Source organism: Chiloscyllium plagiosum, chromosome 37 (genome assembly GCF_004010195.1).
Source record: "Chiloscyllium plagiosum isolate BGI_BamShark_2017 chromosome 37, ASM401019v2, whole genome shotgun sequence".
Classification (NCBI taxonomy): Eukaryota; Metazoa; Chordata; class Chondrichthyes; order Orectolobiformes; family Hemiscylliidae; genus Chiloscyllium; species Chiloscyllium plagiosum.
Window position 1 is genome coordinate 6,689,548 of NC_057746.1, and position 23,714 is coordinate 6,713,261.

General features: G+C 48.7%; 1 protein-coding gene across 1 annotated transcript; it reads right to left on the bottom strand.

The window, feature by feature from the left end:
- Positions 1 to 153: 153 nt before the first annotated feature.
- Positions 154 to 23,361, bottom strand: psmb9a (proteasome 20S subunit beta 9a). Its single transcript, XM_043677902.1, has 6 exons — positions 23,031 to 23,361; positions 13,958 to 14,025; positions 9,844 to 9,975; positions 8,211 to 8,340; positions 3,170 to 3,311; positions 154 to 326 (listed from the first exon to the last, which is right to left on the bottom strand). The coding sequence occupies exons 1-6, from the start codon at positions 23,082 to 23,084 to the stop codon at positions 199 to 201; spliced, it is 654 nt and encodes a 217-aa protein (XP_043533837.1). The 5' UTR covers positions 23,085 to 23,361; the 3' UTR covers positions 154 to 198.
- Positions 23,362 to 23,714: the final 353 nt, after the last annotated feature.

Genomic DNA, 23,714 nt, shown 5'->3' on the forward strand with positions numbered 1-23,714 from the left:
CTACACCCTCTCCTGTACAATCCCATCTGGTGACTCCCTCTACACCCTCTCCTGTACAATTCCGTCCTTACTATTGTGTGGTGACCTGAAAGCACTGCAAGGCTCGATGGTCTGAATACTCGACACCTGTTCCAATGAATGAGGATGCTGGGCTTCGAGAGCAGCAGGAATTTATTGAGGAGTGGAAGATACATAGTGTCATTCATCATGGAATGCTGGCAACTTGTTGCCAGGAATGATATTGTGTTCAGTGCCTTTCTCCGTGATCGTTGTAAGGTACACCACTCCTCCACTCGACCCGTCTCTCCCGATAGCCAGTGAAATTGCTGTAATACAGAGGGACAGTGTGGTCAGTGACAATCCCAGTGTAATCTCTGTAATGCAGAGGGACAGTGCGGTCAGTGACAATCCCAGTGTAATCTCTGTAATACAGAGGGACAGTGTGGTCAGTGACAATCCCAGTGTAGTCGCTGTAATAGAGGGACAGTGTGGTCAGTGACAATCCCAGTGTAATCGCTGTAATACAGAGGGACAGTGCGATCAGTGACAATCCCAGTGTAATCGCTGTAATACAGAGGGACAGTGTGTTCAGTGACAATCCCAGTGTAATTGCTGTAATACAGAGGGACAGTGTGGTCAGTGACAATCCCAGTGTAATCGCTGTGATACAGAGGGACAGTGTGGTCAGTGACAATCCCAGTGTAATCGCTGTAATAGAGGGACAGTGTGGTCAGTGACAATCCCAGTGTAATCGCTGTAATACAGAGGGACAGTGCGGTCAGTGACAATCCCTGTGTAATCTCTGTAATACAGAGGGGCAGTGTGGTCAGTGACAATCCCAGTGTAATCGCTGTGATACAGAGGGACAGTGTGATCAGTGACAATCCCAGTGTAATCGCTGTAATACAGAGGGACAGTGCGGTCAGTGACAATCCCAGTGTAATCTCTGTAATACAGAGGGACAGTGCTGTCAGTGACATTCCCAGTGTAATCGCTGTAATACAGAGGGACAGTGCGGTCAGTGACAATCCCAGTGTAATCGCTGTAATACAGAGGGACAGTGCGGTCAGTGACAATCCCAGTGTAATCGCTGTAATACAGAGGGACAGTGCGGTCAGTGACAATCCCAGTGTAATCGCTGCAATACAGAGGGACAGTGCGGTCAGTGACAATCCCAGTGTAATCGCTGTAATACAGAGGGACAGTGCGGTCAGTGACAATCCCAGTGTAATCGCTGTAATACAGAGGGACAGTGTGGTCAGTGACAATCCCAGTGTAATCACTGCAATACAGAGGGACAGTGCGGTCAGTGACAATCCCAGTGTAATTGCTGTAATACAGAGGGACAGTGCGGTCAGTGACAATCCCAGTGTAACCGCTGTGATACAGATGGACAGTGCAGTCAGTGACAATCCCAGTGTAATCGCTGTAATACAGAGGGACAGTGCGGTCAGTGACAATCCCAGTGTAATCGCTGTAATATAGAGGGACAGTGCGGTCAGTGACAATCCCAGTGTAATCGCTGTAATACAGACGGACAGTGCGGTCAGTGACAATCCCAGTGTAATCGCTGTGATACAGTGAGACAGTGCAATCAGACCAGACCAGAGAATGTGATACCCTGCATCATGCCCCTGAGGTTAGGAGCCTTTTGCTGAGAGACCGCCCTGTGGTTTGACAGGGAATGGATAGCTACCTGTTCCCTGCTTGTCCTGTCTCCTGTACGATATCCTGAGGAACTCCCCTGAGGCTCCGGGTCCCACCAGCTGTTCATTTGGCTCACAGAGCCAGAGGTGGATGGACAAGGTTTCCGAGAGTTCAACAGGATCCAGATCTGGGACATGGGGCCCCGTCGGTCTCCGTGGAGGTTAAGCCACGCACGGACGGTTTGAAATGAAGCTCCCAAAGGCTCCCCCGGGCCTCAAAAACCTTTGTTCCCTTATGTGAATCAAGCCCTTCCTTGAGTTGGAATGGCACATTGGGAGGTTGAATAGTGGAGCAGGGTGGGGAGCGATCTGTGGGATGTGGCAGGGTTTGCAATATTCCAATGCACTTTGTTCATCAAACGGAAAGAAACGAAAGCATTTGCATATTGCCTTGCCCAACCACAGCATGTTAAGCAGAGCGCTTTACCCCCAGTTAAATGGCTCTTGTTGGAAATATTGCAGTCACTGTGGGCACAGCCAGCTCGTCCTTCTGGCACTGTCAATCTGATTATAAAGGAGGTGGAAATCGTGGGCAAGGGATTGGAAATCTTGCCCTGGCATCCTTAACCTCCAGCTGAGAGGTAGTTGGGGGGAGGGGTCTTGGTTTAATATCTCAGCTCTTCAGACAGTGCAGCACTCCTTCAGCACTGCAAAGCCTGGCAATCAGAGTTCAGCCCCTGAGGTGACTGCAGAGACAGCGGTGTTACCTACTGAGCAGCAGCTCAATCCAGGATCTGGATATCCCTTGGCTGCATCCGCCCCTTCCACAGTGAGGTCAACAGGAGCTTCGGAAGCAGGGAGGCGACAGCAATTTATTGACAGCGTGTCATCGACAGGACGTGATGGAGACAGCTTTGAACGAGTGCTGAGAAAGGTACAGGAATTGACAGGGTCAAAGAGCAGATTAGGGATTGCACTGCGAGAAACCAGCCTCAGAGGGAAACTCTGTTCAGGTAATAAGGACAAAATATTCCAAAATGTTTTGAGTTTTACTCCAATCTGCAGCTTTGAAAATGGAGTGGGATTTATTCCCTAAAGCATGGGAACAGGCCATTCAGCCCAACCAACCCAGACCCATTCCCCTACACCTAACACTACGGGGCAATTTAGCGTGGCCAATTCACCTTTGGACTATGGGAGGAAGCCAGAGCACCCGGAGGAAACCCACGCAGACACGGGGAGAATGTGCAAACTCCACACAGACAGTCACCCGAGGCTGGAATTGAACCTGGGATACTGGTGCTGTGAGGCAGCAGTGCTAACCCCTGAGCCACCGTGCCGCCTGATACAAGCAATATTGACTATTGCTAAAACTATTCATGAAAGTCTTTTGTCATGCACTTATCTGGACAACTTGTGAGAAAATCCGATACTGAGAAAATATCTTTTACTTTAAGTGATACTCGATTTCTGTGCTACTAATCATTTTTGTTGTTAACCCCAGTCGCGCTGTGTGTTCTCACCGTTAGTTACAAATGCCAGGCACTCGTCCTTGCTCATCCCTTCTTTGTATGCAGCATCGACGTATCCATAAATGTAAATGCTCCCTGAGCCCCCGACAGAGAATGGCTGTCGGATAATCATCCCTCCAAGAGTCGCATAGACCTGGATTGGGAGTGGGGACAGCACAGCTCAGTAACACTTCAAAATAGTTGTTCAAGACAAAAATATGTTTTGTGAATTCCGATTTCTTTTGATGGACAGGCAGGAAAGGTGATGAGAGTAATGAAGTAAATGTATTATATTAATTTTTAAAAGGTATTTGAGGATAGAGGAGCAGCAACAGGCCATTCAGCCCATCCAGTCTGCTCTGCCATTCAGCGTGATCATGGCTGATTGGATCATCCTCCTTTTAGGAGAGAGTGAGGAATGCAGATGGTGGAGAGCAGAGCTAAAAAATGTGTTGCTGGAAAAGCTGAAAATAGCCTTTTAGAATCATAGAGGCATAGATATGTACAGCATGGAAACAGACCCTTCGGTCCAACCCGTCCATGCCGACCAGATATCCCAAACCAATCTAGTCCCTCCTGCCAGCACCAGGCCCATATCCCTCCAAACCCTTCCTATTCATATACCCATCCAAATGCCTCTTAAATGTTGCAATTGTACCAGCCTCCACCACTTCCTCTGGCAGCTCATTCCATACACGTACCACCCTCTGTGTGAAAAGGTTGCCCCTTAGCTCTCTTTTATATCTTTCCCCTCTCACCCTAAACCTATGTCCTAGTTCTGGACTCCCCAACACTAGGGAAAAGACTTTGCCTCTTTATCCTATCCAGCCCCTCATAATTTTGTAAACCTCTATAAGGTCACCCCTCAGCCTCCGACGCTCCAGGGAAAACAGCCCCAGCCTGTTCAAACTCTCCCTACAGCTCAAACCCTCCAGCCCTGGCAACATCCTTGTTAATCTTTTCTTAACCCTTTCAAGTTTCACAACATCTTTCCGATAGGAAGGCGACCAGAATTGCACACAATATTCCAACAGTGGCCTAACCAATGTCCTGTACAGCCGCAACATGACCTCCCAACTCCTGTACTCAATACTCTGACCAATAGAGGAAAGCATACCAAACACCTTCTACACTATCCTATCTACCTGCAACTCCACTTTCAAGGAGCTATGAACCTGCACTCCAAGTTGACCATGTTGACTATCCCTAATCAAATTATTCCTCTCTAGATGATTATAAATCCTACCTCTTATAATCCTTTCCAACACTTTACCTACAACCGAAGTAAGGCTGACTGGTCTATAATTTCCAGGGCTATCTCTACTTCCCTTTTTGAACAAGGGAACAACAGTTGCTATCCTCCAGTCTCTGGCACTATTCCTGTAGATAATGACAACATGAAGATCAAAGCCAAAGGCTCTGCAATCTCCTCTCTGGCTTCCCAGAGAATCCTAGGATAAATCCCATCTGACCCAGGAGCTTTCTCTATTTTCACACTTTCTAGAATTGCTCACACCTCCTCCTTATGCAGCTCAATCCCATCTGGTCCAATAGCCTGCATCTCAGTATTCTCCCCGGCAACAATACTGAGTAAAAATCTCTCTATCTCAGCCCTGAATATACTCACTGACCCACCCTCACAGAAGAGAATTCCACAGATTCACTCGTCTCTGGAGAGAAGTAATTTCTCCTCATTTCTATCATAAATGTGCGATCCCTTATTCTGAGATTATATGCTCTGGTCCTGGACTCTCCCACAAGGGGAAACAGTCTCTCCGTATCTCCCCTGTAAAGTCTTCGAAGATATTTCAAGTAATTTTGCCTGTCATTTTTGTAAATTCCAATGAGTACAGGTCTAGTCAACTCCACTTCTCCTGATGAGACAGTCCTTCCATACCTGGGATTAGCCGAGTGAATCATCTTGCCTTGGTGAAGGAGACCAAAACTGTTGACAGTATTCCCGCTGTGGTCTGTCTCGTAGCTTGTATAGTTTCAGCAAAACCTTCCTATTTTTATACACCATTCCTTAGATTAGATTCCCTACAGTGTGGAAACAAGCCCTTCAGCCCAACCAGTCCATACCCACCCAGACCCATTACCCATGACTAATGCACCTATTTAGCGTGGCCAATTCACCTGCCCTGTGCATGTTTGGACTGTGGGAGGATACCAGAGCAAGCCCACGCAGACACAGGGAGAATATGCATACTCCACACAGACAGTCTTCCTGAAACTGGAATCGAACCTGGCACCTTGGTGCTGTCCGGCAGCAGTGCTAACCACCAAGCCACCATAGATCCCCTTAGAAACAAAAGCCAACATTACTTCTGCCTTCCCTGTCACCCACTGAACCTGGATGCCTGCTTTTCCTTCAGATGAAAGGTGACACTTATTGATGGCAAGAACCTGCATGTAGAGTCTTCCACCATGAGGAGGCAGTGGTTCCCGCCTGATCGCGGCTGAGTTTAAACTCTCCCGCTCTTTTCACCTTCCGTCGGTGTATCTGAGGGACTTACACATCGGTAATCCACCAGTTTCAGGCACACCTTCCATCCTCTTCCCGGCCTGAGCTTTTCTATGGCAGTGTGGATGTTGCTGGCATTGGAGGCCCATCCCGAGCTGCCCTTGAACTGAAAGGCTGGCTGGACAGTTCAGCGGGCAGTTGAGGGTCAACCATGTCACTGGAGTCACGTGAAGGCGTGGGGCAGCAAACGTCCTTCCCTGGAGGACACGTGAGTTTTGGCAACCATCTAGCGATAGGTTCCTGGTCACCATCACTGCTTCGTGCGTGTTCCAAGTGGGTATTCATTTGAAATTAAATCCTACCCGCTGTCTGAAAACGTGGAAAACATTCGGCCATTCAGCCCGCTCTGCCATTCAATACTATCACAATTGGGTATCCATTCAGGGAATCTGTTTCCACTTTCTCCCCATACCTTCGGCCTAAGGTCGAGATATAAAATGGCGGGATTTGAACCTGTGTCCACACACCATTAGCCTGGGTCTCTGGATGACCAATCCAGTGACAGCACCACAACATTGCTGACTTGCTCAAAACCTGGAGCTCAGAAACATTTCAGCATTGAACGCGTGTAGGCCGCTTGGCCACTTCAACCTGTTCTGCCATTCGATAATATTGTGGCTGATCTGATTTTAACTTTAGCTCTACATTACTGCATCTTTCATCCCCTTTGTCATCGAGAATCGATCCACCTCTGCCATAACAAATAAGTAAAGATAACCCACTGCCTTTTGAGGAAGATAATTCCAAAGTTTCCCAACCCTCTGAGAGAGAAAATCTGTTTCCCCATCTCAGCGGGCGACCACTGAGTTTTAAAACTCCCTCTCTACGACATAAGGCAAAATTCAGCTGGGTTTCATCAAGGGGAGGTCATGCCTGACAAGTCTACGAGAATTCTTTGAGGAAGTAATGAGCATGACCAAGGAGAGCCAATGGATGGTATCTACCTGGACTTCAAGAAAGCCTTTGACAAGGTGCTGCACAGGAAGCTACTGAGTAAGATAAGGGCCCATGGTGTTAGAGGCTAGGTGCTAGCATGGACGGATGCTTGGCTGTCTGGCAGAAAGTGTCGAGTGGGGATTAAAGAGTCCTTCTCAGGATGGCAGCTGCTGACGAGTGGTGTTCTGCAAGGGTCAATGTTGGGGCCATAACTTTTCACTTTATACATTAATGATCTAGATGAAGGAACTGAGGGCATTAGAGGGACAGGTAGCATTGAGGAGGCGGGGAGGCTGCTGAAGGATTTGGACAGGTTAGGAGAGTGGGCAAAGAAGTGGCAGATGGAGCACAACATGGGAAAGTGTGAGGTTATGCGCTTTGGTAGGAAGAATAGAGACATGGACTGTTTTCTAAATAGGGAGAAGATTCAGAAATCTGAAGTGCAAAGGAAGTTCTAGTCCAGGATACTCTCAAGATAAACTTACAGGCTAAGTTTGTAGTTAGGGAGGTAAATGCAATGATAGCATTTATTTTGAAAGGATTTGAATACAAATGCAGGGATGTACTTCTGAGGCTCTATAAGACTCTGGTCAGACCACATTTGGAATATTGTGTGCAGTTTTGGGCCCCATATCTCAGGAAGGATATACTGGCCCTGGAGCGTGTTCAGAGTAGGTTCATGAGAAGGGTCCCAGGACTGAAAAGCTTAACATACGAGGAAGGTTTGAGGACTCTGGGTCTATACTCAATGGCGTTGAGAAGGCTGAGAGGGGATCTAATAGAAACATGCAGAATACTGAATGGCCTTGACAGAGTGGATGTTGGGAAGATGTTCCCATTGGTAGGAGAGACTAGTAACCAAGGGCACAGCCTTAGAGTAAAGGGAAGACATTTTAAAAAGGAGATAAGGAGAAACGTCTTCAGCCAGAGAGTGGGGAGTCTATGGAATTAATTGCCACAGAAGGCTGTAAAGGCCAGGTCATTGAGTATATTTAGGACTGAGACAGATAGGTTCTTGAGTATCAACGGGATTCAAAGGTTATGAGGAGAAGGTGGGAGAATGGGGTTGCGAAACCTATCAGGTCAGGCAGCATCCAAGGAGCAGGAGAATCGATGTTTCGGGCATGAGCCCTTTTTCAGGAAAGATAAAGCTCACGCCCGAAACGTCGATTCTCCTGCTCCTTGGATGCTGCCTGACCTGCTGTGCTTTTCTAGCAACACATTTTCAGCTCTGATCTCCAGCATCTGCAGTCCTCACTTTCTCCTCTGCGAAACCTATCAGCCAAGATTGAATGGTGGAGCAGAGTCGATGGGCTGATTGGCCTAATTTCTGCTCCAATGTCTTATGGTCTTAGGGTCAAAGAAAAGCAGGATTAGTGGGAAATGAACCGGAGTGCGGATCTGAGCTATACAGTTGAAGCCAGACCAGAATGTGTCGTTCAGAAATTGTACTGCATTTTCTCTGGGATTTTCAAATGGAGGATGGAGCACTTCCTTGTTTATTAATTACGAGATCGAAACCACTGTGGCTTGTCCAAAGGAGAAAGGCTGGTGGCAGTGGGAGACCCGTAAGTGTGGTTCATGCCCAGGTACCTGTCCCTTCTTCTTCCTGTCCCAACCAGCGACGATCAGGTGAGCTGACAGCTCCTCCTTGTACTTGTAGCTGATGTTCTTAACGATGGAGGCTGCAGCTCGCACCAATGGGGCATCTCCAGTCTCAATGCTGAAGGACAGAAAGGAGCACATCTTGTTCAGCCAAGGCATAGAGAGCTGCTTGCTGTGTCTGCTGTGAGAGTTACACTAGGAATCACAGCCCCCCACCCCCATCCCGCCTTGTTCACACCAGCCCGGGGCCAAGGACTCACCCTTATACCCGCAACCCCCCCACCCTGTAAACATACAGGAGCCTACTGGATGCTGGTCAGTGAGAAATGTTTGCTGGTCCCTGTGGAGGGTCTCTGCTGGTCCCAGTGGGAAATCTTTGGTCCCAGTGGGGAATATCTGCTGGTGGTAGAGAGAAATCCTTGGGCTCAGCGGAGAATTTCTGCTGGTCCCAGTGGAAAGTCGCTGCCAGTTCCAGTCGGGAATCTCTGCAGGTGCCTGTGGGAATCCCTGCTGGTCCCAGTGGGGAATCCTTGGTCATAGTGGGGAGTCTCTGCTGGTCCCACTAGGGAGCCTTTGGGGGTACCAGTAGAAATCTCTGCTGGTCCTAGAGTGGAATTTTTGCGAGTCCTGGTGGTAAATCTCTGGTCTCACTGGGCTGTCTCTGGGACCACTGGGGAGTCTCTGGTCTCACTGGGGAGTCTTTGGTCCCAGTGGGGAGCCTCTGGTCTCACTGGGGAGTCTCTGGTCCCAGTGGGGTGTCTCTGGTCTCACTGGGGAGTCTCTGGTCCCAGTGGGGAGTCTCTAGTCCCAGTGGGGAGCCTCTGGTCTCACTGGTGAGTCTCTGGCCCCAGTGGGGAGTCTCTGGTCTCACTGGGGAGTCTCTGGCCCCAGTGGGGAGGCTCTGGTCCCAGTGGGGAGCCTCTGGTCTCACTGGGGAGTCTCTGGTCCCAGTGGGGAGTCTCTGGTCTCACTGGGGAGTCTCTGGCCCCAGTGGGGAGTCTCTGGTCCCAGTGGGGAGTCTCTGGTCTCACTGGGGAGTCTCTGGTCCCAGTAGGGAGTCTCTGGTCTCACTGGGGAGTCTCTGGCCCCAGTGGGGAGTCTCTGGTCCCAGTGGGGAGTCTCTGGTCTCACTGGGGAGTCTCTGGCCCCAGTGGGGAGTCTCTGGTCTCACTGTGGAGTCCCTGGTCCCAGTGGGGAGTCTCTGGTCTCTCTGGGGAGTCCCTGGTCCCATTGGGGAGTCTCTGGTCTCATTGGGGAGTCTCTGGCCCCAGTGGGGAGTCTCTGGTCTCACTGTGGAGTCTCTGGTCCCAGTGGGGAGTCTCTGGTCTCTCTGGGAGTCCCTGGTCCCATTGGGGAGTCTCTGGTCTCATTGGGGAGTCTCTGGCCCCAGTGGGGAGTCTCTGGTCTCACTGGGGAGCCTCTGGTCCCAGTGGGGAGTCTCCCGTTCCAATGGGGAGTGTCTACTGGTCCCTGTGGGAATCTCTGCTGGTACCAGTGGGGATGTTTAGGAAGTTGTAATTGCATTGCTGTAGCAGTCTCTGTCAAAATATAAAAACCATGTTTGACCTGGAGCTGAATGTGTGAGCAGTCGGTTCGATGAAGAAACGGCAGAGATCGCTACCTGTGTAATTCCAGCTGGTAGTTGACGGAATCGGCGATAGCCTGGGCATCAGCAGCTGAACCTGACAGGGCACAGTAAATCCGATCGTGCAGCGGGGAGAGCTTATTCATCACACGGTTACAGATCGCCTCTCTGTGGGCACACAGGAAACATCGTCAACCTCCTCTAACCCCCAGGGCAGTGCCTGACTTCCCCCACCCCCTCAACTACCCAACAGCAAGGAGACTGTGTGAGCAGATGGCACAGGCTGGCACAGACTCGCACTGAAACCCAGCCACTTGTTCGATTGCAATCTCGGAGCTCAGTATAAAAGCTGACCCTGGATCCTTGTCTGGGGACTGCATGGTGAGGGCAGATTTCGACCCACCCTGGCCACTTCCCCCAAAGCATGGCAGTGCCCCCAAGCCTCACCCTACCCCCAGAATAGTTAACGGGGAGAAAGCAGGAACAGGGGATTGAGTTGGATGATCAGACTCAAAGGACTGACTTTTGTTTTACAGGATGCAGATATCTCTGGCTGGGCCAGCATTTATTACCCAGAGGGCAGTTAAAAGTTAACCACATTGCTGTGGGTCTGGAGTCACATGTAGGCCAGACCAGATAAGGGAGGCAGATTCCTTTCCTAAAGGATATTAGTGAACCAGTGGGCTTTTTTCCAGCAATTGACATTGGGTTCATCTTTATTATTAGACTTTTAATTCCAGATTTTTTTTTTCATTGAATTAAAACTCCACCATCTGCCACAGTGGGATTTGAACCTGGGTCCTCAGGATATTACAAAGTCACTAAATTAACAGTCAAGTGATAATCCCACAAGGCCATATTCCAGCTCCTAAGTTTGCCGTGTTCCTGTTTTCTATGCTTCTGTGAATGTAGTCCAGAGTTAATACTGTTTCAGGCCTCTCCCTCAGAGAGGGTGTTTTTACAGTCTCCACCATCATAGACAGCCAGCCAGGAATCCCTTCCCACTTCCCCTCGAGTCACGGCAAACAAGGAACTGCCAATCAGACCATCAAACCTGCTCCTGTGGTCCAGCTGCTCCGATGTCAAGGTTAAAGCGAGGACTGCAGATGCTGGGGATTCGAGACGAGTGTGTGGTACTGGAAAAGCACAGCAGGTCAGGCAGCATCCGAGCAGCAGGAAAAATCGACGTTTCGGGGCAAAAGCCCCTTCATCGGGAATGCAGAATGCATCAGAATTCCTGATGAATTCCTGAAGCATCAATTCTCCTGCTCCTCGGATGCTGTGCTTTTCCAGCACCAGACTCTTTGCTCTGATTGTCAACTCCAATCCTCATTCCCACCTATTCCCGATACCCTTTCAACCCCCTTGTTTAACAAGAATCCAACCAGCTGTGCCTTAAAGATATTCAAGGACTTCAACTTCCACCCCGCTTTTTTATTGCAGGAAGAGAGATCCAAAACCTCTCAACCACTGGAGAAAAAGGCCCCTTCTCATTGTATTAAATGGTATTTGTGGTTAAACAGTGAGCCCCCCAGGGAAACATCCTCTCCACCGTGTCCCTGTCAAAACCCCATGAGGGTCTTCGATGTTTCAAACAAGCCATTGCAGAGTCAGCAAAGCAAAGCAGGATCTCCCCCAGGCTGAGGGACCAAGCTTAGACTCCGAGGGAGAGAAAAAGAAAGAGAGAGAGAGAGAGAGAGGGGCTGGCCATCCTGTGTATCAGGCCTGCGTTGCCTCTTTGACATATTTTTCCTGTCAAGCCCTTTCCCCTGCCCTTCTCCTGTAGCCCTGGGCATGATAAATAGCAGTTGTATTTTAAATAAGGCTTTGGAAAAGGGTCTGTAGAGAGAGAAAAAAAAACGAGGTGAATGTTTCAGGACCGTAACGTAGCATCGTGAGGCTTCTGAGCAGGAGTAGGCCACTCGGCCCTTCGAACCCATTCTGTAGTTCTATAAGACCGTAGCTGATTAGATTGGGTCTCAGTTCCACGCCCTCCTTAACCTTTAGTTTCCTTGTCAGGCAAGAGTCGACCTAACCTGGTCTCGAAGGGCATGTTGAAATCCCAGCCATCATTATTTTTAAGCGGACGACATTCTCCAAGAGATAAAAGTTCTCCTCTTCTTTGTGTTATTGGGGAGATCTCTTGTTTTTAAACAATGTCTCCTCGTCCTCCCCTCAACCATGGGGAAATATCCAGTTCCTACAAAATCTCCCACATTTCAATAAGATCACCTCTGATGCTTTCAGTTGCCAATGGATATCAGCCTAAGCTGTTCCAAAATTCTTCATAAAGTAAGTGCGTCATCCAGGAATGATGGGATGGTGGGAATCTGGAACTCAGAGTCTGTAAGGGTGCTAGAGGGAGAAACCTTCATAACATTTAAAAACTTGTGCACTTGTGATACCAAGGCAATGGGCAAAGTGCTGCAAAATGGTCAGGTGCAGACTTGATGGGCCGAAGGGTCTTTTCCTGTGCTGCAGACCTGGAAGGCTGTGTGAACCTGCTCTGGAAAACAGGATACCAAATCCATTCGGAGCGATCTTTCATCAGAACTGATGGAAATGGGAAAGGTTTTGAGACAAGGGATGGAGGAGGGGGTGTTATGGGGGAAAGGAGACAGGATGGAGCCAAGGAGAGGATCAGTGATGGAGGGATGGAGGGCAGGCGAGATTAAGTAACACAGGACTTCACAATGTAGCAGCCCAGGAGGTTGCTGATGGACAATGTAAAGGGACAGCAGATATACCCAGCCGAGGTGTAAGCTGGGCACAGACAGCCATAGAAGGGATAAGGTGAGAAATTGGATGACAGTGATCTAACGGTTCAGTTAGTTGTTTTGTGTGCGTATGTGTTGCCGTATAAATGTCTCCTTTCTCAGTATTTATCCAACTACCTTCGAAAGAGTTCACTCCCACATCCCAGTGAGTTGTCCCTCTGCCTGAGAGTTTTGTACCCCTCTGTTTTCCCACCTCCCACTCTCTGGAACACTTTCCTCCCTCACTCCGTCAAACCTGTTCCTGATGTTGAGCAGCTCAGTGGAACCGCTCCTTGCCCAGCTCGCTGCACTGTGCGTGTCGTCCCCATCGTGCCAGTCTCCTCACCGCTCTGTGTCAGGCCCTGGACTGAGACCCGCCCTGTCACTCACCAAGTGGGGCCTGAGCCCATCATCGAACGGGAGGGAAAAAGAAAGGCAGCGTGAGGGGCGGAGGGGGGGGGGGGGGATATGAGGGAAAGAGAGAGGAATGTGAGGGAAAGATGAAAAGGGTAAGTAAGGGAATGAATGAGGGAACATGAGGGAAAGGGAGAGAACGCAGGGTAATGAGGAAGGGAACGTGAGGGAAAGAGGGAGGAAGGTGCTAGAAAGGTGGAGGGAAAATGAGAGAAATGTGGAGGGAATGAGGGAGGGAATATTAGGGAAAGGCAGAGGCAATGTGAAAGGTGACCATGAATTGTAAAGTCTGATCTGGTTCACTCATGTCCTTTAAGGAAGTTAATTTCAGTCCTTGCCTGGACTGGTCTACATGTGACTCCAGACCCACAGCAATGTGGGTGACTCTCAGTCTGAAATGGCTGAGCTCTCAGTTCGAGGGCAGTCAGGGGTGGGCAGGTAGTTAGGCCCAGCCAGAGCCTCCCACACTCTGTGAAAAATTTGAGTTGACCTGCAGTGAGGGACTGGGAGTGGGGGAGAGGTTGGGTGCAGAGTGCCAACACTGTCAGAGATACTGATCTTTGGCTGGGACTCCATACTGCACCCTCTCAGTTGGAGCCCAATTCAGAACAGGCCATTTGGCCCATCAAGCCTTCTCCACCATTTAATACTATCAGGGCTAATCGGATTTTCCACACTCCTTGATAACCGTTGAGCTCGTCCTCTTGGCATCTCTCAGGGAATTGTACGGCAGTGGAACATCAGGGCCTGACCTGAGATTCAGGATGAAATTTAATCCCTCAGCTAAAACTGACCACCTCGCAATTTGTCGGAGCTTACTGCACCCAGTGCCATGTTCCCACACCAGAGCACACCGTTGGTTGTGAAGTCATTTGGGAGAATCCGGTGCTATGCAGATGCCCGGTTATCTGACTAGAAGAGGAGGACACCGACAGAGGTGGTGGTGGGGGGGAACGAGAGTATCGATGTGAAGTACTTACCCAGCAGAGACACGGGAATCAGAACCAATCACCACCCCGCCATCGAACTCCACTGCCATTATCGTGGTCTGGAACAAGAGGAATCAACTGGTCTGCACCAACAACAACACCCGAGCTTCTCAACTGATAATACCAATGTGCATTTATATAGCGGCTTTACTGCAGTAAACTATCTTAAAGGATGTTACCAAACAGCCACTTAAAGAGATGCAACAGTGACCAAAATCTGAATCATAATCTCATAGAAATTCATTGAACAGAAGGAGGCCATTCAGCCCATCATATGCTGAATAGGTCCTTATCCCAGTTTCTAACTCTTCAACCGCTGGAAGTGCATTCCTGAGTGGGTTTGAATTGTAGCTGAAAGCTGTGTGGGCAGCACCAGCTAACAAGCAGCACAGCCAGTGGCACTGCGTACAGACTGGCACCATAACAGAACTGGGTCCAAAACCAGTGCTACTGGTGGAAAGAACATTTGTTTTAGAGGATTAATATATGGTTTGAAAAACAATAACCTGACTCTCATGGTAAACATTGTATAAGGAGCTCCTTGAACAAGCAGTGTAGGGTGCAGACAAACTGGAGTCCAGGGACTTTGTATTCAGATTGGTCTATGGACTGGTGACCAGGCCTTTAAAGGCCTTTGCCTGTCAATATCCACGTGATTTGTTCTCAAGCAACTGAACAGCTTGGGCCAGTGAACTAGATATCAAGAGAAGTGATCAGATCTCTAACAAGCTGAGGAGCTCTCTCTCTCTCTCTTTTCTGTACTAAGCCACTTCAGATGTGTAGAAAAACAGTTTATGTTTCCTTCAGCAGTTGCTGCAAGCTTGACTTTTAATTGATAAGTCCAAGAGCATTTGCATGTGAACCAGCCACCCTGTGTCTCCTGCAAACCAGTGGAAAATGAAGGCTGTGAAGAAACCTTCAAAGGCTTCAGGGCAAGAACGAACTCAACAGGTCTTGTGAGCAAAGGCAACGGACTAGTTTTCCCATCATTCGTGACTTGTTTGTATCCTGTCCGCGTGTGTGTAATGGGGAGTTTAGAAGGGGATTAGAGTTTTAATTTATGGCAATTACAGGCTGACAGTTTCTAACCATTTACCTGAAGCTAGAGTTTACTTATCATAAATAACTATTCTTGTTCATGACCGAAATCTGGTTTTCTCCCAGCCTGAGCTTAAAAATCAGATAAATTGCAGAACATTGCATACGTTATAAAACCTTTAACTGTTGTGATGATCCCTGGAACAGTGGGTGCTGGTGTCTAGCGCACTAGCCCAGTGATGGCTGACACTAGCCCCACAATCAGAACTGCGTTTGAAGTGTTAATGATGTCAGGACTTGTATTCCAGGCCCCTTCACCAGCTTTACTTGCTGGCCTTAAATTCCACCCTATACTGGTCAATCACGGGTATCAGTACGAAACCCCCTCTCCCCCCACCACTCCCCCTCCCAGGGACATATGTGCCTGTGGTGGGTAGCCTGCCAACCTTCTAGGTGTGTGTGGGGGGGGGGGGGGGTGACCATGGGTGGGTGCACACCTTATTTTACATGCACCCCTCCTCCTCATGCCCCACCATTATCCCCAATGAAAACACACACGCGAGGAGTAGTCTGTTTGGATTCTAGCCCCCACCTCATCTCCCAGTCCAGCAGCTCCAGATGTGCACTTATAGAGTTATAGAGATGTACAGCACGGAAACAGACCCTTCGGTCCAACCCGTCCATGCCGACCAGATATCCCAACCCAATCTAGTCCCACCTGCCAGCACCTGGCCCATATCCCTCCAAACCCTTTCTATTCATATACCCATCCAAATGCCTCTTAAATGTTGTAATTGTACCAGCCTCCACCACTTCCTCTGGCAGCTCATTCCATACATGTATCTATCTCCCACCTTCTATTGTGTACTGCGTTGTCTTGTTGTACCTGCCATTACTTCTATCCATCTGACCAGCCCATTAAAATCTCCCTGCAGTCCATGGCTTCCCTCCCCAGTATAAAACATATGGTCAATACCTCACTGAGGGCCCGAACATTACTGATTAAATTACTGCACTCCCTGGGGTTTAGAGGAATGAGTGTGATCAGGGGTCAGTGCTGAGCCCTCTACTGTTTGTTATCCATATCAATGATTTGGATAAGAATGCACAAGACATGATAAGTAAGCTTGCAGATGACACTAAAGTAGGAGATATTGTGAACAGTGAGGAAGGTTATCATAAATTATAGCAGGACCTTGATCAGCTGGGGAAGTGGGCCGAGAAATGGCAAAGGGAGTTTAATGTAGATAAGTGTGAGGTCTTCCATGTTGGAAAGTCAAATCAAGGTAGGAGTTTCATGGTGAATGGTAGGGCCTTGAGGAGTGTTGTGGAACAAAGGAATCTTGGAATTCAGCTTCATGGTTCTGTGAAATTGGAGTCACAGGTAGACAGGTCAGTGAAGAAGGATTTTAGCACACTGGCCTTCATCGGTCAGGGCACTGAGTATAGAGGTTGGGAAGTTATGTTGCAGTTATACAGGACATTGGTGAGGGTGCACTTGGAGTATTGTGTTCAGTTTTGGTCACCTTGCTGTAGGAAGTGTATTATTAAACTGGAAAGAGTGCAGAAGAAAATTACAAGGATGTTGCCAGGACTCAATGGTCTGAGTCACAGGGAGAGGTTGGACAAGCTAGGACTTTTTTTTTGAGAGCATAGACTGAGAGGGGGATTTGATATGAGTGTATTAGATCAGGAGAGGCATGGATAGGGCAAATGCACTCAGTCTTTTTCCCAGGATTGGGGAATCGGGGACTAGAGGGCATCAGTTAAAGGTTAGAGGGGAAAGAATACAAGGGAACCTGAGGGGCAACTTTGTTACACAGAGGGTGGTACACATATGGAATGAGCTGCCAATGGAAGTGGTTGACATTTAAAAGGCATTTGGACGAATGCATGGATAAGAAAGGTTTAGAAGGATATGGGCCAAATGCAGGGAAATGGGTTAGTGTGCATGGACATTTTTGGTCAGTATGGACCAGTTTGGGCTGAAGGGCCTGTTTCTGTGCTGTAGGACTCTATAACTCTACTACAGGTAACCTGATTGAAACATGTAGGGGCAGCTTAATGTTGAAATGGTGTTTACAAAGGCATCTGCAATATTGGCGTCCATTTCAAGAAGGTTAGTGCACAAGTGCAGGGATGTACTGCTGAGGTTGTATAAGGCTCTGGTCAGACTGCATTTGGAATATGGTGAGCAGCTTTCTGTCCAGCATCTCAGGAAGGATGTGCTAGTATTGGAAGGGGTCCAGAGAGGTTTACAAGAATGATCCCAGGGATGTAGGACTTGTTATATGAGGAGTGGTTGAAGACTCTAGGTCTGTTAACGATAGAGTTTAAAAGGATGGGGGCAGGGGGTTCTGATTGAAACTTACCGACTACAGAGAGGCCTGCATGAGTGGACATGGAAGAGCTGTTTCCACTAGTAGGAGAGATGAGGACCCCAGGACACAGCCTCAGAGTGAGGCAGAAGCCACGATCGTTGAGAACTGGAATGAAGGGGAGACTTTCTTTAGCCAAAGAGCGGGGGGTGTGAATCTATGGAACTCATTGCCACAGAAGGCTGTGAAGGCCAAGTCTTGAGTGTACTTAAGGCGGAGAGAGATAGGTTCTTGATTAGCTCGTGGATTGAGGGCTATGGAGAGAAGGTTTTTTTTTAGATTACTTACAGTGTGGAAACAGGCCCTTCGGCCCAACAAGTCCACACCGCCCCGCCGAAGCGCAACCCACCCATACCCCTACATTTACCCCTTACCTAACACTACGGGCAATTTAGCATGGCCGATTCACCTGACCTGCACATCTTTGGACTGTGGGAGGAAACCGGAGCACCCGGAGGAAACCCACGCAGACACGGGGAGAATGTGCAAACTCCACACAGTCAGTCGCCTGAGGCGGGAATTGAACCCAGGTCTCTGGTGCTGTGAGGCAGCAGTGCTAACCACTGTGCCACCGTGCCGCCCAAAGGTGAATGGTAGAACAGACTCCTTGGGCTGAATGACCTAATTCTGCTCCTCCATCTTACAGTCTTATACTTTGTCCAAGGAAGCAGTCTCCCGTTAAAGACAGAGCTGAGGGGGTATTTCTCCCTGGCTATTACAGCAATTCATTGCTATTCCAATGTCACCAGCTGTCACAGTGGGATCTGACTCCATGCCCCAGGAACATTAGCTTGGGCATCTGAGATCGCCAGCTCAGTAATCCCACTACCTGTCCCTCCACTGATCTCAGATTTAGTTTGAGGACATTTCTGCTGATGCCCCACTGGGTGGCAAGTAAACAGCGTGACAGTGGTGAGGTCGAACTGGGTCTCATCAGTGTATAGTCCCACATGAGAGGCAATGGTGAGTTTAACTTGTGAGTTCCACACCTCAGATAGGGAGGGAGAGTGAGAAGGCATCACAGCCACACTGTTGGTATTACTCTTCATTACAAACCAGCCTTCCAGCCAACTGAGCGAACCAACCTAGCCATTGGTGTATGTGTGAAAACCAATGCTCAGAGGATGTCACCAATGGGTGGGCACTGTGATGACAGATGGGAAGATGCCAACAATAGGGAATACTATAGGTCATGGTGCAGGGGAACACAGGACAGTTACATCAATACTTTCTGTTTGTTACTGTGTATTCCAGCATTATTGATACATTGCAGTTTGTAACGAATATCACAGTAACCTGTTCATTTTGCTACTGTATTCCTCCGATGAGCTGGAAACACTGGATTCCAGCCTGAGCAATAGCCAGCCTAATCTATAGCATAAATAAGGCCCTTCGGCCCATCGACAGGACACCAGTCAAAGAAACCACCAAACTGTTTGAATCCCATTTTCCATTACTTATCCTGTACTCCTATGTGCCTTGGCTATGTAATTGCCTGTTTAAATACTTCCTCAATGTCTTAAAGGTTTTAGGACTGGAGGGGACAGACCTCTGGACTGTCCAACTGGGTGCGATCTACCAGCCCCTGGTCTGATAGAACACCCTGCTCCTTTCTTATAACCACTTGTGCCATTTGGGCATTGCTGGTGGGCCAGTGTTTATTGCCCCTTGTGAAGGTGGTGGGGAGCTGCCTTCTTGAACCGCTGCAGTCCGCCTGCTGGGGGCTGACCCACAATGCCATTTGGGAGAGAAGTTCAGGACTTTGATCCAGCGACACTAAAGGAATGGCAATGTATTTCTAAGTCAGGGTGGTGAGTGCCTTCCTGGGGAACTTGCATGGGATAGCATTCCCAAGCACCTGCTTCCCTTGTCCCTCTGGATGGAAGTGGTCGTGGCTTTGGAAGGTGCTGTCTAAGGATCTTTGGTGAATTTCTGCAGTGCATCTTGTAGATAGTACACACTGCTGCTACTGAGCGCCGGTGGGGGAGGGATTGAATGTTTGTATATGTGGTGCCAATCGAGCTTTGTCCTGGATGGTGTCAGGCTTCTCGAGTGTTATTGGAGCTGCACTCATCTAGGCAAGAGGGGAGTACTCCCTCACACTCCTGACTTGTGCCTTGGAGATGGTAGATAGATGTTGTGGAGTTAGGAGGTGACTCTAGGCTGTCACTTCAGAGCAGGAGAATTGCCATCATTTCCTAAGGTTTATTGACTTATTTGTTCATGAATCATGGGAGACGCTGGCTGGGCAAGCATTCTTTGCCCGTCCCTAGTTGTCCTGGAGAAGGTGTCTTCCTGAACCACTCTGGTATATGAAGTATGGGGATTAGAAGATCATATTGAAAGCAGAACAGGCTCGAAGGGCTGATTGGCCTTTCAGTTTCTATGTAGGAACACTGCCACTATTTTTAGGAAGGGAGTCCCAAGATTTCAATACACCAGTGATATATTTCTAAGTGAGGGCAACTGGCTCCAGTATTGTACCCGGGTCACCAGCTCTGCGGTGGGACAGGACCTATCCAGAGATGGTGATGTCTGGGATATTGTCGGTGAGGGCTGGTTCCATGAGCATGACTATGTCAGGATGCTGCTTGCCTCGTCTGTGAGACAGCTCTCCCAATCTTGGCAATAGGAGCAGCACTACGCCCTGGGCCTTGAGCATGCTGTGTCAGTGCCTCAATATTTCTGCTTACATCTCATAGTCCTCAACTCTGCTGTGGACCAGAATCCTGTCGAACTCAGCCTCAGATATCCTCAAAGGCCCAGCTTCCTCTCCTCACTGGGGGAGAGAGTTCCAAACACTAACGCTTTAGGGCAGCACAATGGCTGAGTGGTTAACACTGCTGCCTCACAGCAGGGACACGGGTTCAATTGCAGCCTTGGGTGACTGCATATGGAGTTTGCACATTCTCCCCGTGTCTGCATGGGTTTCCTCCCACAGTCCAAAGATGTGCAGGCCTGGTGAATTGGCCATGCTAAATTGCCCGTAGAGTTAGGTGCATTAGTCAGAGGGTAGTGGGTCTGGGTGGGTTACTCTTCAGAGGGTCGGTGTGGACTAGTTGCGCTGACAAGCCTGTTTCAACACTATAGGGAATCTAATCTAACAGGAGAAAGTGAGGACTGCAGATGCTGGAGATCAGAGCTGAAAATGTGTTGCTGGAAAAGCGCAGCAGGTCAGGCAGCATCTAAGGAGCAGGAGAATCGACGTTTCGGGCATGAGCCCTTCTTCAGGAAACTTATGCCCGAAACGTCAATTCTCCTGCTCCTCGGATGCTGCCTGGCCTGCTGCGTTTTTCCAGCACCATATTTTTCAACTTTGATCTCCAGCATCTGCAGTCCTCAGTTTCTCCTAGTTGATTCCTGGGATAGTTGGACTGACAGATGAAAAGAGACTGGATTGGTTAGGACTATATTCGATGCAGTTTAGAAGACGGTGGAGGGCACCGTCGACCACGTCGGGGGGGAAATTGCGGTCCTTGCGCCCACACCTCCCCCCTCATTAAAAAGTCTAACAGGATTGGACAGGGCAAATATAGGGAGGATGTTCCTGATGACCAGGGAGTCCAGAACCAGCGGTCACAGTCAAAGGAGAACAGTAGGCCATTTTGGACTGAAATAAGGAGAAATGTCTTCTCCCAGAGGATGGAGAGCCTGTGGAATTCTCTACCACAATAAGCAAATGGGGCCAAAATATTGAATGTTTTCACAAATGAGTCACGATAATTCAGAGGGCTAAAGGATGTGAGAGAGAAATTAGGAACAGGGGACTGAGTTGGATGATCAGCTTTGATTATCTCGAACGGGAGAGGAGACTTGAAGGACCAAATGAACGTCTCCTATTTTAGAATGAGAATTCCGACAGTTTGGAAACAGGCCCTTTGGCCCAACAAGTCCACACTGAGCCTCCAAAGAGTAACCCACCCAGACCCATTCCCCTACACATATTACTCTATATTTCCCCTAAATAATGCACCTAGCCTGCACATCCCTGGATACTATGGGGCAATTTAGCATGGCCAATTCACCTGACCTGCACATCTTTGGATGGTGGGAGGAAACCGGAGCACCTGGAGAAAATCCACAGAGACACGGGGAGAATGTGCAAACTCCACACAGACAGTCGCCCGAGGTTGGAATTGAACCGGGATCTCTGGTGCGGTGAGGCTGCAGTGCTAACCACTGAGCCACCATGATGCCCCTGCATATGTGTCTAACCTCCAACAGTTTAAAAGACATTTGGATAAGTACATGAACAGGAAAGGTTTGTAGGGATATGTGTTGCTGGAAAAGCGCAGCAGGTCAGGCAGCATCAAAGGAGCAGGAGAATCGACGTTTCGGGCATAAGCTCTCCTTCAGGAATTCCTGAAGAAGGGCTTATGCCCGAAACGTCGATTCTTCTGCTCCTTGGATGCTGCCTGACCTGCTGCGTTTTTCCAGCAACACATTTTTAAGCTCTGATCCCCAGCATCTGCAGTCCTCACTTTCTCCTTGTATAGATATACGGTAGGACGGGAGGGACTAGTTTAGTTTGAGATTATGTTCGGCAAGGACTGGTTGGACCAAGGGGTCTGTTTCGCTGCTGTAAGATTCTATGACTCTGTGACTCTATTGGCCTAGCATTCTCAGTCTTTCCTCATAAGACAAACCCCCTCATCAAGATTCTTAGTGGAGTTGACGAGGTGGATGTGGAAACGTTGATTCCCTTTGTGGGAGAGTCAAAGAGCAGGAGGCTTCATTTCAGAATAAGGGATCGCACATTTAAGACAGAGATAAGGGAGGATTTTTTTCTCTCAGAGGGGAGTGTATCTGTGGAATTCCTTGCCACAGAGTTGTGTGTTAAGTAGATTCTCAGGGCTGAGACGGACAGATTTTTAATCAGGACGAGAATTAAAGATTACAGAGAGAAGGCAGGAAAGTGGAGTTGAAGATGATCAGATCAGCCGTGATCTCATTGACCGGGAAAGCAGACTCAGTGGGCTGAATGGCCTGTTTCTGCTCCTCTGTCTGATGGTCTTAAGGATACTTACTCACAGCAAAACCATTCAGTAACATCATGGGAAAATTGAAAAATAAAATTGCATTTTAACCATTTCAAATGTTGCAGATGACTGGGAGTAACCAGAGGTTGTTTCAGTTCGAATGAAGGTGACACCAGTTGGTTAATAGTCGACCTCCTCAGCCATGGAGGATGCGCCAGGGTGGGGTGAGGGGCAGGGGTGGCACTGAGGTGGCAGCTCACATGGTCAGGCCTCCAGGGCAGTGTCAACGTGGAGTTGGTAACCTTCAGTGTCACTGAGTCCAATTCCCTCCCAACAGCACACACCCGTGGACTGCAATGGCTGAATATGGCCATCTTCCGCCATCTTTACAAGGGGCAATTAGGGAATAGCAAGACATACTGGGCCATGGATGCCAACATTAATTCAAAAAGCTCCCTCCCCGGCCACAGTCATTGCTTAGTAAAGGGTTCAGTGAACAGCAACAGGGTTTCCTCTCAGCCAGCATTCCCGTTTCCTCCCTCCAGGGGCACTGGCTGGCACTGGGAAGGCTGCACTGACCTTGGAGCTGGGGAGGGGGGTTTCAACTCTCTCGGTTCCTCGGTGTCTGCAACAGTCTGAGGCAGAGCTCCTGCCTCAACTCTCACTCACCCCTGTCTTGACTTCCGACGAGGTACATCCCGGATTCCTGGAATGCTGGAGCATCCTCTCGATTCCCGTCCACGTTTCGCCCTCCTGAACCTGGAGTGTTCTCTCCTGGACAGGGAGACTGCTTTTTTCAGAGAGTGAATGGGAACCTGCTGGCTTCGAGTCTCTCAGGAACTGCTTCCTGCTCAGAGTGAAACAGAAACTAAAGCTGCAAGACTTTCAACAGAAAGATATTCCTAAAAGCACAGCGCCCATACAACTGGTCAAGAAACAACTGGATAGTTTTCAATCCTTATCAACTTTCAGGAGATTTTTCTCTAACTGTGCTGAACTCAGAAGTGATTTACACCCCCACAGAATTTTATCACAAAAACCATCAAGTGTTACATTCAGAATTGCAATTTGAAACTACCTCTCCATCTTGTGGTCAAAACTAGGAATTGAAATATTTCAAAGATGAATTGTATTTGGCATCAAAGAGAAAAAAAAAATGCCTTGATGTCAAATGCCACACTTAATATGTTTCTGTTTATAAACGGAAATGTGTATTGAAACCTCCAGGTTAAAATAATAAAGCCTCCTAGAATAAACTAAGACTGACAGATGAGAAAAGGCAATGAGCTGCCCCCTGTGCCGTGGCAGAGATTGAGACACAATCGCCTCAGACTGCTCACACAGAGACAGGCT

What these genes read in the sequence shown, in the direction of transcription:
- psmb9a (XM_043677902.1), bottom strand. Translation starts at nt 23,084, where the DNA reads ATGCTCCAGCATTCCAGGAATCCGGGATGTACCTCGTCGGAAGTCAAG. An exon ending in TACCAGCTGGAATTACACAG is followed by an intron (nt 8,341 to 9,843) that starts GTAGCGATCTCT and finishes TCTGTCCTTCAG; the next exon opens with CATTGAGACTGGAGATGCCC. An exon ending in ACAGGAAGAAGAAGGGACAG is followed by an intron (nt 3,312 to 8,210) that starts GTACCTGGGCAT and finishes CTCCCAATCCAG; the next exon opens with GTCTATGCGACTCTTGGAGG.